Source organism: Hemiscyllium ocellatum, chromosome 10, assembly GCF_020745735.1.
Source record: "Hemiscyllium ocellatum isolate sHemOce1 chromosome 10, sHemOce1.pat.X.cur, whole genome shotgun sequence".
Classification (NCBI taxonomy): domain Eukaryota; kingdom Metazoa; phylum Chordata; class Chondrichthyes; order Orectolobiformes; family Hemiscylliidae; genus Hemiscyllium; species Hemiscyllium ocellatum.
The window spans coordinates 76517081-76535455 of NC_083410.1; the positions used below are offsets into that span (position 1 = coordinate 76517081).

General features: G+C 44.7%; 1 protein-coding gene across 1 annotated transcript in view; it reads left to right on the forward strand.

Annotated features, from left to right (window-relative positions):
* Positions 1–8529: 8529 nt before the first annotated feature.
* Positions 8530–18375, forward strand: part of snx14 (sorting nexin 14) — a 217068-nt gene continuing 207222 nt past the window's right edge. Inside the window, exons 1-2 of the mRNA XM_060830993.1 lie at positions 8530–8886; positions 15885–16005. Of these exons, the coding sequence (XP_060686976.1) occupies positions 8750–8886; positions 15885–16005 (258 nt within the window). The 5' untranslated portion in view covers positions 8530–8749. The remainder of the gene's footprint in view (positions 8887–15884; positions 16006–18375) is intronic.

An 18375-nucleotide genomic window follows, 5' to 3' on the forward strand; every position in this document is an offset into this window, starting at 1 on the left:
TTATATTTGTACTTTTGTTAGGTAGTTCTTAACTCTAGATTGCCACTCAAGTGATCATTGCTTTTGGTTCCTGAAGGGTTATATGTGAAAAGTTGGCTTCTCCGCTGCCTGGCTTTGTGTTCTTCGAACCTCTTGCTTGTCTACTTTTGGATTTCAGCATTTGCAGTTTTGTCTCTTCAGTGATCCTCAACAGTTTAGGTTATGCAATTATAGGGTATTGTAGTTGTTTTTTTTTTGCCAAATGTGATGTGCATTTGTTTATTGGAATTGTAAGTCATTATCTTTTTAAAAACAAAAGTAAACAAAAACGTATTAGAAACTCTGGTTTAGTTCTGTCTGTGGAGAGAAAACATTTCAAGTCTTGTGACCTACAGATCTGGACTATAGGTTAACTTTGTCTTTGCAAATGCTGAGTTTCTCTTGCAACTTCTGTTTTACCTCATCCAGAGTTGCTGTGGTTAACTTAACCATCCCAGTTCACTAAACAGGGGTGCTAACTTTGATCTTTTCTGGTCTTCACACTGGTATGACACTGGGCTGCTGGAATTTTCTTCTTTCAATTGAGAGACCAGACAGTACACATTACATTTTGCGTACTCGTTCAGGGGCTGACTCTGTTTTTATTTCCTCCTCTTTCTCACACGCCACTCACCAATGAAATGACTACAACCATGGCTCTAAAATAAGTAATTCCTGCTCCAGATACTGCATTGCTGAAAATTAAACATGATTTTATGGATGATTCATAAAATCCATCTTAATGAATGGTTGTACGCATTGGGTGACTATGATTCATTGAGTGTTCTGTTTAATTATATTGCTGGCTTTCTGCAATTTAATTTTTCCCTCACTAGGACTTGCTATTGCTTGCTTGTCTTTTTGTGCTTGTCCCAGGAAGAGGAATAAACTCCTTTCTAGTGTTCTTCGCTATTCAGTGTCTGCAGTCATAAGTTGATTGGACTCAACAGGACTGCTGTGTTAAACGGCTTATGGAAGGACTTGGAGGAGCTATGGGGAAAAAAAATCTCCCTTTTTCTTATCTCCAAAAAAAACATAAATACTTTTTTTTAAAGTAAGCTTAGAGATTTTTCACAACACCTGCAGCTAAGTGTTCATTAAAACTAAAGATCTGTTTTAAAGATATAACGTATACTTTGATTTCTTAAAAGAGCCTGACAGTCAGTTTTCTTTTCTCCAAGAAGGTATTGGGAGTGAAGCTAGCCTGAGAATTCTCTCCTTCGTTGAAAAAATAATGGAGTTTGAAAATCACTTATAAACCTGATGGTAGCAAATGCATGAGTGATTGAGCCTGTAATGGGGGAGGGGTGGGGTGCATGTTCTCACTGATTCTATAGGGTTGAATTTTCCAGAGAAAAATCAACCATGTGTGTGACCTAGGTTGTGAGGGCGATTTCACCACAGCTGTGATTATTGTTCAAAGTAAAAGTAATTTGATGTCATCAACGCCCCTCAATTGGGAATGAATGGTTCATGATAAAATGGTTCCTTCATACCTCAGTTTTTTTTTTACAGATACCAAATCTGGGGTGACCATTAAGTTGAGTCCCTGTAAATATTTAGACCATACACTCGACTGAGATATGTGTCCAGCTGGAAATCTGGTATCCATGGGAATTTATTATGGAGATTGGTGAAAGGAAAATATTTCTCCTTTTCCTGGCTTTCTGCAGCAGTAAAAGGCAAGTTTTTTGCCAAGTGGTTGGCGAATGTTATTATTGTAAAACAGGAATCACCTGATGAAGGAGCATCGCTCTGAAAGCTAGTGTGCTTCCAACTAAACCTGTTGGACTATAACCTGGTGTTGTGATTTTTAACTTTGTACACCCCAGTCCAACACCAGCATCTCCAAATCAGGAATCATTTAGTAATTGTAAAACTTAATGTTTACTGACAGTAAAGCTTAGATTGGTTGGTGAGTATTTTCTATTAATTGTAATTTCAATTAAAGCAAGCAGAACACTAATTGAAATAAAAATATAAGCACAGGCACAATGATGGAAAACTTAAAATTGATTCAGTAAAATAATTAAACCCTATAAAGATGGGGAGCGCTCAGACTTGTGCAATCCAAGGTCAATCATCTGTTGTAAGTACCTTTGCCTAGGATATCTTTAACACAGCCATTGTGTTGGAGGCTGAGCTAAAAAGACTGCAATGCATCAAAATTGTGTTACCTGGACACTGCTTCAGGAAGCAGTCAGACCTCTTAAGCTCATCTATTTTGGTAACTGTTCATGGATAGGAGGTTGTAAATGAATGTGAGGCAGGTAAAGGAATTGAGATGCAAGTAACAAAGCTGTTGGAATTGTCGTAACTTCAAGATTACTGCAGCCTTGTGACTGAAAGGGGCTGCATTGATGATGAGTGAATTGACTTAATTGCAAAGTACAGGAAGCCATTTTAGTAGGGAGTAGAAGAGTTGAGAGCAATGTAGTGGACAATATACTCAAGGCAAATGGAAGCACTTCTACGTAACTAACGTTTTGTCCTAAATCCTGACATTGACATTGGGCAGGCATTTGATGTGAGCTAAAATGGAAATTTCAGTTGGAGAGGGAAGGATCCAGTTGTTGCTCCACATTAATACCTGTGATATTGGAAAGAGGTTCATCTTCAAGGGTATTATCCACAAGGAGCTAAACGTTTTTAAAAAAGGTCCTGGATTATTACCTGAGCCATAAGCAAATTGGAGTAAGGTCAGTAAGATGTGAGTATTAACAAGGTGGCTGAAAGAAGTGCGTTTTGATTCATAAGACACTGCCTAGGCAAAATGGGAGCTATATCTTTGGAATGGTCGTCATATGACCTGTGCAGTAACCAGTATTTTGAGTTTGTACCTGGCTAAATGTTGGGACTGAGGGAAGATGTGACTAATTCTAGAGAACAAAGCAGCATTAAGGGAAATAGTGGTAATTGTCTAATCCTAGTAGGGTTGTCTGAGGGTCTTGATGTTTCAGATCCTAAATTTTATTGAGGGTGTGGAAAATGCCTGTGTTCATGGCTGATGTACACCGAATACTGTGTGGTCTTGGCAAAGCAAAATCTGTATAGTACTGTTAGCTTGTGAATTGATCTTTGTGGCCAAAAGGGTGCACCACACTAATGCAGCCCCTATAAGGACAGCAAAAATACAGCAGGCTAGAAGTTTCACAAATGGCCAGTCAGATCCTCTCCATATTGATGCCACGTTTTAAATTCCTGATGTCATGTTTAAACTTCTAGACCTGGATCTCCACCCCAATGTTTTAACTGGCTGGGTCCATCATGTCTGCTGTTGCTTTACCCTCACATTTTTGTAATCAACCTGTTTTAGAGATGTTATGTACCCCCTGAAGCAGGTGAGGCTTGAATTTGGACTTTCCCAGCTCAGATGTGGGAATGCCATCACTTTGCCATAAGAGCATGTATGTTTCTTGTTCTGAAGCTATTTCACCTTCCCCTCCTGTTTTTAGTGACTGGCTCTGTCCACATGGGTTCTCACTTTGAATCATAAAATTTTGCTGGGGACCCATTTTGTTTGCAGTTTTGTGACATAGGGTCAGCAAAGTTACCAGACTGATTCCTGGAATGGTGGCACTGTACTAAGATAAGTGATTGGGCCTGTATTCTTGAGTTTAAAACAATGAGGTGATTATTGAAGTGTGTGTGTGTGTGTGCGTGTGTGCAGTAGGTGGAGGAAAGATGTTTCTGAGGATGTCATGTTGGACTTAATTTTGAAAACTGTTTCTGCCTCCACAGATGTTGCCAGAACTGCTGAATTTCTCCAGAATTTAAAAATAAAATTGTTTGATTTCCAGCATTTGCAGTATTCTGCATTTATTTAAGATGGTCCCCTTGGCTGGGAGGATCTAGAACCAGAAAACTCTGAACAAGAGCTAGATTGAGGAAGATATTTTTCAGAATTATGAATCTTTTTGTTTGCTCCTGAGTGCTTGTAAGGTTCAAACATTCTGTATATTGAATACAGAGAATGATCAACATTTAGATATTAAAGTAGTTTTATTTCTCATTTCTATCATATACACCTGCTGCAGTAAAAATTAGACCATGTTCCTCTAGGACTAAGGTGCTACATGGACAAATCAAACTACACTTTCATACACAGGGTGGCTTAAAGTGCACAAGTGTAAAACTTGCAAGACAGCACAGTAATTCCTGACATGTCAAGACAATAAGCACAGTGGTGTACAAATTAATGTAATGAGTGATAATTAAAACATTGCACAACTTCAAATTGTTCAAGCAGCAAAGAGTTTCAGCTGGAATTGAGTCTGATCATCCAGTATTGAGGAGCCTGATGGCATGGGTGAATGAAGAAACTGTTGCACACTATGGCTGTGACAGACCAAATGCTTTGGTATTGTCTGCCAGCTGGCATGAGAGAGAAGAGTTTGATTGAGGGCAGTGTGGGGTCTTTCACGATTCTCTTAACACTTCTGATACAGCGTGTGGTTTAAATGTCTGCAATGGAGGGAAGAGAGACCCTGAAGATCGTCAGCTGTCCTCACTATCTGTTGTAGGGTCTTACAGTCTGCAATTCCTGAACCATGCAGTGATGCCCAGCTGTGGGTACTCTTGGTACTGTCAATGGACTCCCTGTAGAATGCTGTGAGGATGGGAGTGGAGCTGGGCTTTCCTCGACCTTATCAGAAAGTAGACACTGCTGGGCTTGCTTGGCTGTGGAGCTGGTGTTGAGGGACCAGGTGGATGCCAAGAAATTTGGTGCTCTTCATGATCTTAATGCGAGCTGTCAATGTTCAGCGGAGAGTGGTTGCTCCATACCCTCCTGCAGTCAACAACCATCTTTCATCTTGCCCACGTTCAGAGACAAGTTGTTGGCTCTGCACCGTCTGTTAACTGCTGTACCTCTCTGTATGCTGACTTGTCAGTCCTGCTAAAGACAGCCATTACAATTGTCATCAGCAAACTTAATGGTATGATCTGAGCTGTGCATCTAGAATCTAGGTATATTGCAGAAATATTTGAGTCTGCAGTGTGCTGCTAGAAAGTATGATGGTGGCAGGTCAAATTCAGGCATTCAAGAGTATTGATGGCAGTTGTCTAAACTGCACAGACAAAAGGCAGAGAATTACACTAAGTTATGGGGACTGGGTGGTGTTGAATTTAATATATTCTTAAAAAAAAACTAGCTACAGGAAACTTGGGTCATTTTTGCAGACAGAGGTACTCTGCAAAGCGGTCACCCAGTGTAGAAGAGATCAACGAATGTGGTAGACAAGATTGAATAAAGTGCAGGTAAATTGCTGTTTTGATGTGGCTGGGGCCTTTGGATAGTGAAAGGAGAGGAAATGAATGGGCAAAAGCCAGAAATGTTGTTTTTCAGTAACTGAAATACTAGTACTGAAGGATTACATGCAAAATGTTGACTTCTCCACCACCTGATGCTGCCTGGCTTGCTTTATTCTTCCAGCTCCCTGCTGGTCTACCTTGGATTCCAGCATCTGCAGATTTTCGTCTCTAATCAATTTTTAGTATTTACCAAAACTCTTGAGTGTCGTAAGTGTATTGCTGAATTTTCAGAGAAATTATGCACCCATATTTCCCTCCCTCCTATCTGCTGATTATAAATGCAAACTGTCTCTTTGGACTAAACAAAAAAAAACTAAGAAGGTGTGATGGGTAAATTGGAAGTGATAAACTGGATAATATTTGTAATAGGCATGTCAGGGGACAGGCAATGGTTAATTTTGAACAAATACATGTCTTTCAAGAGTTAAATGTACCTTCCAGGTTATAGAATACAAGAGGAGAGAGGTCTGATTTGGCTAACAGAAGAAATTAAGGATAGAATTAGATCCAAAGAGGAGTCCTATAAAGCTACTTGAGTCCTGAAGAATTTCACTAGACCTGTAGAGGTGGTGAGAATCACTAAGGAAAAGACTACTTGATATATTACTAGTTCCATGATCAATCTGGTGAATGGTTATCAACTAAAAATGTAAATTATTTTTTCCACACTTAATGCCTATCATAGTTGAAGCCACCACTATCACCTGCTTGGGATAATCATGGATCAGAAAAGGAACTGACTAGCTTTGTAAATACTCTGGTAGTGGACAGATTGCAAGTTTTACAAAAAATTTCCCTACTTGTCTATAAGCATTTAGATTTTTATACAGTGGAAGTGTTTTTTTTCCTTTTGTAGCACTGCAACTACGTTAAAGCAGAAGTATGGGTTATTTCACACTTAGATGTGGGGGGATATCTTGCAACACTAGCACACTTCCAAATACAGGGTATACAAGGCTTTATAGCATCAGAATGGAGAAAGCAATTTGGAGAGTGATGGTGTAGTGGTATTATCACTGAACTAGTAAGCCAGTTTTGAATCCTACTACAGCAGAGATTGGAATTTGAATTCAATAAAAATGTGAAATTAAGAAATCTTAATAATGACTACATAAAAGCCATTAATGTCCTTTGAGGAAAATTGCCATCCTTGTGCAGTTGAGCCTGTGTGACTCCAGACCACCAGCAATGCAGTTGACTCACTTCTGTCTGAATCACCTATCAAGCCACTTAAGGTCTTCCCAATAAGTATACAACTTGGCTCTTGCACCCTGCAAAACATGTCCTCACATCTGAGGGTGAGTGCTATCGTTGGGCTTGGTCAAGCAACAGTCTGGTTCGGAGAGTGTAATCATATCAATGTCTAACTGGTAGGCCAGGACCAGACCCAGATGCAGCAGAGGCGGTAAAACAGTGATATGCATTTGGAGGAGAGTTGCCTTAGGAAGCTTCAACATTGACTCTGATGCCACGAAGTCTCATGGGATCAGGTCAAACCCCTGGAACAAAACCTCTGGCTAATAAATCAGTACTCCTCCAGGTTGAACACCCCACTTAGAGAAAGTTCTGAGGGGTGAATTGGGGGATAACTTCAACATCCATTCCCAATACTGGTTCTGCAGTAGCATTATTGATTGAGTTAGCTGGGTGCATAAGGGCACAACAGTTGGGCTGTATTTTTTTCTCTGATTCTCATACCTGACTTTATCCTTCCTATTAGGCCTGTCACTCTCATGCAGTAGGAATCATCATCTCCCAGTTTGTTTGGATATGAAGTCCAGTTATATTGTAACTGCCCTTTGTCATACGGTGCGGCACAGTCTGTAGTAAATGGGACACACTTCTAACATCTGTTGATGCAATTCTGGGTGTTCATGAGGCACTGTAGGCTTTCAGCAGTAGCAGCATTGTACAAAACAATTTGTAACCTTGTGGTCTGGCATATTCCCCATATTATAATTATTCCACCAAGCCAGGGGAATCAACTATGATACATTGAAGATTACAAGAAGAGTGGCAGGAAGGTGCACCAGATGTCAACTTGATGAGGTTTTAAAACTGAAATATTTGTGTTCCAAAAGGCATGAGATGTGATAATTGGACAAAGTGATTCGATAGCCAGTGGATCAATTCAAAGCTTTGTAGTCTTGCTACATGTAGTCGTGAATAGCAGTGGACAATTTGTGGAGGAGGAAGCTCCACAAATATTCCCCCCTCCCCCCAATAATATTAATGGGCCCATGACAGCAAGGTCAGTATGGAGGCTGAGGGTGGGCGGATCATTATGGGGAGGACAATGTTAAAAATCACACAACACCAGATTATAGTTGAGATTGGAGTTGTGTTGGAAATGCACAGCAGATCAGGCAGCATCCGAGGAATAGGAAAATTGACGTTTTGGCAAAAGCCCTTCGATTTTCCAGCTCCTCAGGTGCTGCCTGACCTGCTATGCTTTTCCAGCACCACTCTAATCTTGACTGTAATCTCCAGCATCTGCAGTACCCACCTAACCCCAGGTCATAGTCCAACAGGTTTATTTGGAAGCACCGCGCTCTCTGCAGGTGATTGTGGAGTAGGACCATAAGACACAGAACCTATACCAAAAGATTAGTGTCATGCAACTGAACTGATATACAATCGATTTCGCTGCTCGTTGGACGCTGCCTGAACTGCTGTACTCTTCCAGCACCACTAATCCTGATATACAATCGAGATTTGTTAAATATATCACTTCAGTTGCATGATACTGTAATCTTTTGCTATAAATTCTGTCTCATAGTTCTACTCCACAACCACTTGAAGAAGGAGCTGCGCTCCGAAAGGTAGTGCTTCTGAAAAAACCTGCTGGACGATAACCTTGTGTGTAATTTTTACCTTTGTCCACTCCAATCAAAACCAATACCTCCATGTTATGGGGAGGAGGTGGGGCCTGGGGCCGATTATTATCGGAGCTGAAGGGGGCCTGAGGCGAATAACAGCCAATTATTACGCGCAGGAGGCGGTGCTTGAGACTGAGGGCGGCGTCTGTCGTCACGGGAAGGAGGTGGTCTAGAGGCTGAGGGCGCGGCCTGTCGTCACGAGAAGGAGGTGGGGCAAAGGCTGAGGGCGGGACCTTTCGTCACGGGTAGGAACCGGTGCTGAGGCTGAGGGCGGGGCCTGTCGTCACGGGAAGGAGGTGGTGCTGAGGCTGAGGGCGGGGCTTGTCGTCACGGGAGAAGAAGCTGGTCGTGCGGCTGTGGGCGGGGTCGAGAATTTGGAGCGTGGATTGATGGGTCCGCGACAGTGAGGCTGAGACAGAAACAGGCTTGTGTGTAGGCCTGACGAGGAAAGGCGTTGCTTCTATTTCTGTGCCGTACACGGTGAGAGAGAAAGAGCAATGCCGCGGCGCTGGTAAGCCCAGGCCTTGGCGGAAGTCAATATGTTGTCAATTCGGCGGGCGGTTCAGAATCTGGGTTTGAGACTCAGATTTCACCTGTTCCGGGATATCGGACGCCAGTATCCGGTCTTCTGCTTCATTATGTTGCTGCTCACTCTTTCCACCCTGCTGTTTAACAGGTAAACAAAAAGCCGGAATGCTGAGTGGATTAGAGGGAGGGTAGTCTGACGATGTCAGCCATGAGTGGTGACAGAGAAAGGGAGAAGGATAGAGATGGGCAAGAAAAAGGTAGGAGGGAAGAGTAGAAATGCTACTACTCGCCACCATCACCAGCGCGCGGTGTACCGTCTATAAGATGTATTGCAGTGACACGTCAAGGCGCTTTGGACAGCACCTTCCAAATTCACATCCACCAGCATCTGGAAGAACAATTAAAGCAGCTGTATGGGTATGCTATGTTCTAGGGGAAAGTGAGGACTGCAAATGCTGGAGATTAGAGTCGAGAGTGTAGTGCTGGAAAAGCACATCTGATCAGGCAGCATCCGAGGAGTAGGAGAGTGGCCGTTTCGACCATAAGCCCTTCATCAAGAAGGAGGGAGTGGCCAGATTGGGGGGTGGGGGTGGGCTGGGGGAGTGAAGGTAGCTGGGACTGCGATAGGTAGATGAAGATGGGGGTGAAAACTGATAGATCAGAGACGAGGATGGAGCAGATAGGTGGGAAGGCAGATGAACATTTCTTTGACTATGACTATAACAGTAAGAGGACGGTCTCGAGTTGGAAGGTTGGATCAGGTTAAGGTGGGGGGGTGCTGAAATCCACATTCATCCTGTGTGGACGGAAGTTCACAAGGTAGAAGATGAGACATTCTTCCTTGTGGTGTCGGGTGGCTAGAGTTTGGGGAGGAGGCCCAGCACTTGCATGTCCTTGATGGAGTGTGAGGGAGAGTTGAAGTGTTTGGCCACAGGGTGGTGGGGTTGTTGAGTGCATGTGTCTCAGAGATGTTCTCTGAAACATTCTGCAAGTTGACGTCTCGTCTCCCCAATGTAGAGGAGACTACGCTAAGAGCAACGAACACAGTAGATGTGTGTGGAAGTACAGATAAGTCTCTGTCGGATGTGGAAGGATCCTTTGGTGCCTTGAATAGAGGTGAGGGAGGAGGTGAGGGCGCAGGCTTTGTACTACTTGCGGTGGCAGGGGAAGGTGCTTGGAGTGGAAGGTGGGTTGGTTGTGGACATGGACCTAACCACGGTGTCGCAGAGGGAGTGCTCTCTCTGTAACGCAAAGGTGGGGAGGAAATATATCCCTGGTGATGGAGTCCATTTGTAGGTGGCGGAAATGGTGGAGGATGATGCGATGTATCTGGAGGTTGGTGGGGTGGAATGGGTTCTGTCCTTGTGATTGGAGGAGTGGGGTTCAAGTCAGAGGTGTGGGAAGTGGAGAAGATGGGCTGGAGGGCATTGCTGACCATGTGGGAGGGGAAATTGTGGTCGTTGAAGGAGGTGGTCATCTGGGATGTTCTTTGGTGGAATTGGTCCTCCTGAGAGCAGATGTGGCAGGGGTGGAGAAATTGGGAATAAGGGATAACATTTTGACAGGAGGCAGGGTGGGAGGAGGTGTAGTCCCGGTAATTCTGGGAGTCGGTGGGTTTGTAGTAGATGTTCGTGTTAAGTCGGTTGCTGGAAATGGAGACAGAGAGGTCCAGGAAGGGGAAGGAAGTGTCCGAGATAATTCGGGTGAATTTGAGGTTTGGGTCGAAGGTGTTTGTGAAGTTGAACTGTTCAACCTCCTTGTGGGAGTATGAGGTGACGCCGATAGTCACCGATGTAGTGGATGAAAAGGTGGGGAATGGTGCCTGCGTAGCTGCGGACGATGGTCTGTTCCATGTACATGACAAAGAGGCAGACATCGCTGGGGCCCATTGCGGGTGCCCATGGCTACCTCTTTGGCCTGAAGAAAGTGGGAGGATTTGAATGAGAAATTGTTAGGGGCGAGGACCACTTCAGTCAATCAAATGTGTGTCAGTGGAAGCGTACTGGTTGGGTTTGTGAGAGAGGAAGAAACGGAGGGCTTGGAGGCTTTTGTCACGGTGGATGGATGTGTACAGGGGTTGGATGTCCACAGTGAAGATGAGGTTTTGGGGGCTGGGGAAAGTCGTGGAGGGTGTGGGTGGTGTCCCGAATGTATCTGGGGAGTTCCTGGACCAAAGGGAACAGGACAGTGTCGATGTATGCAGAAGTAAGTTCGGTGGGGCAGGAGCAGGCTGAGACAATGGATCGACTGAAGCAGAGCTGAAAATGTGTTGCTGGAAAAGCGCAGCAGGTCAGGCAGCATCCAAGGAGCAGGAGAATCAACATTTCGGGCATGAGCCCTTCTTTAGGGCTCATACCCGAAACGGTGATTCTCCTGCTCCTTGGATGCTGCCTGACCTGCTGTGCTTTTCCAGCAACACATTTTCAGCTCTGATCTCCAGCATCTGCAGTCCTCACTTTCTCCTAGATCGACTGAAGCAATCAGGTTTGTGAATCTTGGTAGGAGGTAGAACCGGGTGATGCAGGGTTCCCGGATTATGAGTTTGGAGGCTGTTCTGGGAGATCCGCTGAGGTGACGAAGTTGTAGATGGTCTGAGAAATTATGGTTTGGTGATGGGAGGTGAGGGGACAGTAGGAAGTTGGCGCTAGTAGGAGGTTGGTGCTCCAAATCACCACTGCATCCCACCCCCCCCTCGAATTGTTGAAGTTTGAGGTTGGAGCGGAGGGCTGTGTGTTGCCATGGTGAGAGGTTGGAGTGGGTGAGAGGGGTAGACAGGTTGAGATGGTCAATGTCACAGCGGTAGTTGGAAATGAAGAGATCGAGGGTGGGTAACAGACCACAGTCAGTAACGCCCACAAGACGACCCAGCCATTCCCCCACAGTCACGTGCCACGTAAGACAAATGTGGTGATCACATCATTTCCAGAAACAATGTAATGTAAATCATCCCTAGATGACTGGATCTGTTGTGAATCTTGTTTTTTTTTAAACTGGAGGATATGGTCAGAATTTTAATTGTAATATTGTGATTGATTCTGAGTAGGTGATGATAATGTAAATTCTTTTACTCTGAATAACTAGCAAATGTCCATACAAATGGCTCTGAACGACAAGGGATGGGAATGTAAGTTCCTTACAGTCTCCCTGTAAGACAGAGATGTACCACTCTACCCTCAGGACATCCAATTTCCTTCAGGTCAACAGAGCAAATTAACCTCTTAATACCTCATTTAGCATTGCTGCCTCACAGTTCCAGGGCCCTGCCCATGTCTATGCGGGTTTCCTCCAGGAATTCCGGTTTCCTCCCACAATCCAAAGATATGCAAGTCAGGTGAATTGGCCATGCTAAATTGCCCATAGTGTAAATCGAGGAAAATAGAGTCGGGGAATGAATCTGGGTGGCTTACTGTACGGAGGACCGGTGTGGACTGTTTCCACACTGTAGGGATGATAAGAGATGGATGGGGTGGGGTCGGGGCAGGCAAATATCAGTGAGGGGCGTGATAGGAATGGAGAGCACAGGGGAGGTGTGGAAACAGAGAAATGGACCAATGGAGACGACCAAGGGGACAGGATTCAGAGGAGTGATTAAAGGATTAAGGAGAAATTGAGTGAAGGAACCCATGGATGATGATGGGGGGAGCAGAAGGAGGGAAATTTAGAGAATGGAGAGGGAAGGTTAGATGTGGAGGGTAAATGGACTGGAGGAGTGAAGGGAGATAAGATGAGGGCGACTGGGACCGGGCCAGGGGAACGATCAGGCAAGCTGGGCAGGGTCGGGGGATGACCGGGCCACTGGCAGCGGAGCAAAGAGGCTGACCAGGATCAGGCTGACGGGGCAGGGCCAAGGGAAGACTGGGACTGGGCTGACGGGGGTGGTTGTTTTTGGGAGATGGGTTGGTGAAGGGCGGGGGGAGGCAGGGAGGACTGGACCCACAGGGAATGGGGGTGGTACGTTGGGGAGAGAGGGTGAGTGTTGCCTGGGGAGGAGGAGGAGGGGGAGGGGAATCTGAGGGAGAGGCATACTGGGTCTGGGCTGGCAGGTGACCTAGATGGTGCCTGGGAGAGGTATAGGGACCGGTTTATGAGGAGGTCCCAGGTCAAGTTGGTGGGGGAGGTGTGGTACCCAAACCAGGTTGGTGGGGGAGGAGGGGGTAGTGGACGAGAGGTGGTGTACCGGGTTGTGGTGGGGTGGGGGTGGAGTTGGCAACTGGGATGGGTTGGGGTGGCACATAGGGACCAGAACTGGGGGAGGAAGGGGACCGCAACTGGGCTAGTGCAGGAGGTTGGGGGACTGAGGCAGTGAGGGACGAGGGGGATCAGATTGGTGGGGAAGTAGGGGCACCAAGACTGGGGCAGTAGGGGGTCCTGGGTGGGGGAGGGTGTAGAAGAATGCTGAAGATGCGTGAAGATGGTCCCTTGGAAGGGGAATGGATGAAGTAGAGAGTAGGCAGGGGCATGTGTAGTGGGGTGAAGAGAGGAGGAAATGGCTGTCAGTTGGGCTGGGGGAGAACAGCCCTATGGCAGGGGGATCAGGAACCTAGAAACATAGGTAGGAGCAGGAATAGGCCATTCATCATGATCATGGCCCATTGTCCAGGTCAATAACCTAATCCTGCTTTCTTCCCTTAACCTTTGATCCTATTTGCCCCAGTGCTAAATGGAGCTGCCTCTTGATTACAGTCAATGTTTTGGCATCAACTACTTCCTGTGGTATGTATCTCATAGACTCACCACTGTTTAGGTGAAGAAATACCTTTTCTTCTCTGTTCGAGATGGTCCACTCCAAATTCTCAGACTGTGATCCGTAGTTCTGGACACACTCACCATCACGAACATCCTCACTGCATCTACCCTGTCTAGTCTTGTTAGAATTTTATAAGTCTATTTGGGATCTCTTTCCCCCCCCCCCCCCCCCCCCCCCCCCCCCAATCATTTGTCTGAACTCCAGTGAAAACAAACCTAACTTCGTCACTCTCTCCTCATACGTAAACCTTCACTGCCCTCCCTCGAGATCGAGAGCGTCCTTCTTCAGAAAAGGAGACCAAAATTACAGTCCGAAACCCCTCACAATAAAGGCCAACATACTACTTTGCCTCCTTTACTGCTTGATGCACCTGCATGCCTATCTTCAGTAACTGGTGCACAAAAACACCCAGGTCCCGCTGCACATTCCCCTCTCCCAATTTATAGCCTTTCAGGTAGTAATCTGCCTCCTTGTTTTTGCTTCCAAAGTGGATAACCTCATATTTATCCAAATTATACTCACATCTGCCATTGATTTGTCCATTCACCCAATCTGACCAGACCATGCTGAAGGACCTCTGCATCATCATCTGCAGTCTTTGAGATATTGCACTTTGTTCCCTCATCCAAATCACTAATATATATTATGAATAGCTGGGGTCATAGCACCGATCCCTGTGGCATTCGCCTAGTTACTGCACGCCAATTTGAAAAGGATTCATTAATTCCTACTTCTTGTTTCCTCTCTACTAATGAGTTTTCTGTCCATCTCAGTACACTTCCTGCAGTTCCATTTGCTTTAATCTTGCACAATAATCTCTTAGATGGGACTTTGTCAAATGCTTTCTGAAAGTCCAAATATACCCCACAAACTGGCTCCCCCTCGTCAACTCTACTAGTGAAATCTTCATGGATTTAGGTGATGGGAAGTGGGGATGGGTTGAGAGGATGGAGCAAGTCGATATGAGGGGTACGTGAAATGGGTGGAAATTGATTTGGATGATGTGAGAGTTAGATTAGGGAATAGGTTGTGGTTTGGGATTGGGATAACAGAATGGGATATGTGGAGATATGGTAACTGATGGGATGTGCTTTGGGAATGCAATAGCATTTAGGATGTAAGTAATATAGGTAAATATATATTCACTATAGATGTTACCTGAAGATATTACCTAGCATAGTGACAAAACATCTGAAAATGAACCTTGCAGCTCAGTGAGCAAACACACATCCAAAATATATTTACTGTTTCCTGTTTTTGTGTAATCCACAATGAACCCGTTGTATTATTTCCCAGTTACAGTCAGTTCTTCTGGAATGCGATAGTTGCGGTCCTGCATGACCCGCGCAATGCAAATAACATTTAATGTCAGCGATGCAATTACATTATACCCAACACGCATTGTAAAAGTTTGCACTTTACAAACAGTGTTCTCTATTCACCTCATGGCGTTACAGCCAATTTGCATAAAGAAAGACACATTTATAGCTGAACTGTTTTGTATCACAGTATCATTGTTTTATATGTAGTGGCTGTATATCACAGTTGGTATCAGTGTAATATAGAATAATTATATAATTTCACGGTCACTGGAAAAAAAATTTGGAATGCTTGAATGTGAGTTGGTAACCTGATAGGTAATGAAATGAGATTGTAGATAGATTGAGGTCAGGAGATGGGTTGTTGGACATGAGCTGGTTAGGCATTGGGTTGGGATCTTGTTTGAGAGATGAAAGGATCGAGGTGGGAGAAAGTGGATATGGATTGGACCTGTAGGAAGAGGGATATGGGAAAAGTTTATGGGTCATTATGGTTTAGGGATGGGAGAATACAAGGAAGAGGGAGAGTAGATAAGAGGGATGGGAAGAAGATAGGGAAGTGGTAGAGGTTGAGGCAGAGCTATGAGGTGAGAGAAAAAGGTGAGAAGTGGTAAGCACAGTGGTTTAAAAATCTGTTTTAGATTTTCTTTTTGTGAAACTACCACCAAAAGCAGGTTAATAAGTGTAAAGTTAATTAACTGCTTCACCAATGTGTTTTTTATTCATTTGTGAGACAAGGGCATCACTGACTGGCCAGCATTTATTGCCCATTTCCAGTTGTGTTGAGAAGGTGGTGGTGGGCTTTCTTCTTGAACTGCTACAATCCATGGACTGCAAATAGACCCATGCCTTAAAATTGGAATGTACATATCTAGGTGGGAATGTCAGGTGTGGTCAGAATGGTGAACTGTGTGTAATGTGTGCTTTGAGTGTTTTTGTTTATAGCAGAACTTCTAAGTCTTAAATACAAGTCTTAAAGCCATTTTTAAATTCTGTAATTAATTAGAAGCTATGCATACATAAACCTAGTACAGTTTGAATGCAAGTGATTACTGTGATATCACTCTGTTTTACCTAAAGGTATCTACACATTCTTATGATGTTCTGGTCATTCCTTGCTGGAGTTGTGACTTTCTATTGTTCACTTGGACCTGACTCACTTTTGCCCAATATTCTCTTCCATACTGAGCGAAAACCAAAGGTAAATCTGAATTATCTTATTCAAGAATAATTGATAACTTGTCATTTTCTAAGTAATACAGGTGAATATATATTCACCATCTTTCCTGTGTTTGTGCAATCTACAATGTAACCATTGTATAATTTCCCAGTTATTGTATCATATCACAGTGCTGTTGTTATATGTAGTGTCATGTCTATTGCAGCTGGTATCAGTGTAATATTGAATGGTTATATAATTTCAGATTATTTGACACCAGTCAAAATGTTGGAATCTATAGTTAAAGAAGACAGAGTTATACGCTTGGAAAAATATGCTAGATTGGAGGGCCAATGTGGTTTTAGGAAAGGAAAAGCATGTTTAACAAATTTATTAAAAACTGAAAGAACAATGGATGCTGTAAATCAGAAATAAAAACAGAATTTGCTGAGCCTTCTGTTTTAGGAAAGGTTTTGGAAAGGATTATGGGAGATAAGATTTATAATCATCTACGAGCAACAGTTGGATTTCCGATAGTCAACATGGTTTCGCCAAGGGCAGTTTGTGTCTCTCAAATCTTGAGTTTTTTGAGAAGGTGACCAAGCATGTAGATGAGGGCAAGGCAGTTGATGTGGTATATATGGACTTCAGTAAATCCTTTGATAAGGTTCCACATGGTAAGCTGTTGGAGAAAATGCAGAGGCATGGAATTGAGAGTGATTTAGCAGATTGGATTAGAAACTGGCTTCCTAATAGCGAGCAGGGTAGACGTCCGGTACGTGGCCACTGCCATCCGACGCCTTAAAACGGCTGTGCTTGGTCCCGACGTAATGCACCAATTGGAGAATGCTCAGGTGTGCGGTGGGATCCCATCTGCACTCACCCCTGCCCGGACGGAATTTCACATTGGCCCCAAGGTCCCGTATTTCCCCTGGGAACCTGTGCCCTACAACCTGAGCCGCCTCTGGAATTTTAGTTTTATCCCCTTTAAGGACATAAAACGGTGGGCCCTGTATCACTGCTGCTGCACATCATCCACCTCTTCTCCCTCCTCTACCGCCCAGATACCCCTTGATGTGCCCATTTGCCACCAGGCGGTGGGGATCCCCAATGGAGGGCTCTCTATGCAGGAGTCCTCCCCCTTTTTCTTTGGGATGTGGGGTGGAGGGTGCTGCAGGCAGCAGTCCCCTGCAACTACAGATTGCGGTGGTTCACGGTCTCCCAGCCCAACTGCTTGTTTTGTGGTGCTGTGGAGTCCGTGGACCATGTATATATCGGGTGTGGGTGCTTGCACTCTTTCTTTTTTTTTTGATTTCCTCAAAAACCACCTCCTCTGTTTTTGGTTGCACTTCAGTCCCACGCTCCTGATCTTTGGGCACCCGGTACGGGGGAGGGAGGGCAGATCTGAAGACCTCCTCATGGGTCTGCTCCTGGGCCTGGCCAAACTGGCCATAAACAGGTCCAGGCAGTGAACTGTGGAGTGGGTCGTTAGGGCCGATTGCCTGCCCCTCTTCTGTGGTTATGTTAGAGCCTGGATGTCTCTGGAAAAGAAGCACGCGGTGTCCACCAACACCCTAGAGTTGTTCAGGGAGAGGTGGGCACCGCAGAGAGTGGAGTGTATTATTTCCCTCTCCAACTCTATTTTGATTTAATCCCTGCCCTTCACTGTTTGATCATACAGCATTGCCCTTTGATGTGAAGGGCACTGCTTGTCACTGGCCACTCGGATGTTTCTTTTCTTCCTGATGGTGGAAATCGAATGAAGATTCATGTGCCTTGTGTCTTTCACTGTGTCTCACTCCTGCACACACACACACCATGGGTGCTGGGGGACAAAATAAGCACTACCGCAGTTAGGCAGTAGTGAGGGGGTTAAAAAAAAAGAGAAAAAATAGAAACTGGCATTCTGAAAGAAGGCAGTGAGTGGTGGTTGATGGAAAATATTCAGCCTGGAGACTGGTTACCAGTGGTGTGCCACAAGGATCTGTTTTGGGACCACTGCTGTTTGTCATTTTTATAAATGACTTAGACACAGGCATAAGTGGATGGATTAGTAAATTTGCAGATGACACTAAAGTTGCTGGAATAGTGGGCAGTTTGGAATAATGTTACAGGTTGCAGGGGGACTTGGATAACCTGCAGAATTGGGCTGAGAGGTGGAAAATGGAGTACAATGCAGCTAAATGTGAGGTGATGCACTATGGGAAGAATAACAGGAAGGCAGAGTACTGGGTCAGGGGAAAGATTCTTGGTAGTGTGGTTGTGCAGAGGGTTCTTGGAGTCCATGTACATAGATCCCTGAAAGTTGCCACCCAGGTGGATAGTGCTGTTCGGTTTCATTGGTAGAGGGATTGAGTTCCGGAGCTGCAATATCATGCTGCAACTATACAAAACGCTGGTGCGGCCACATTT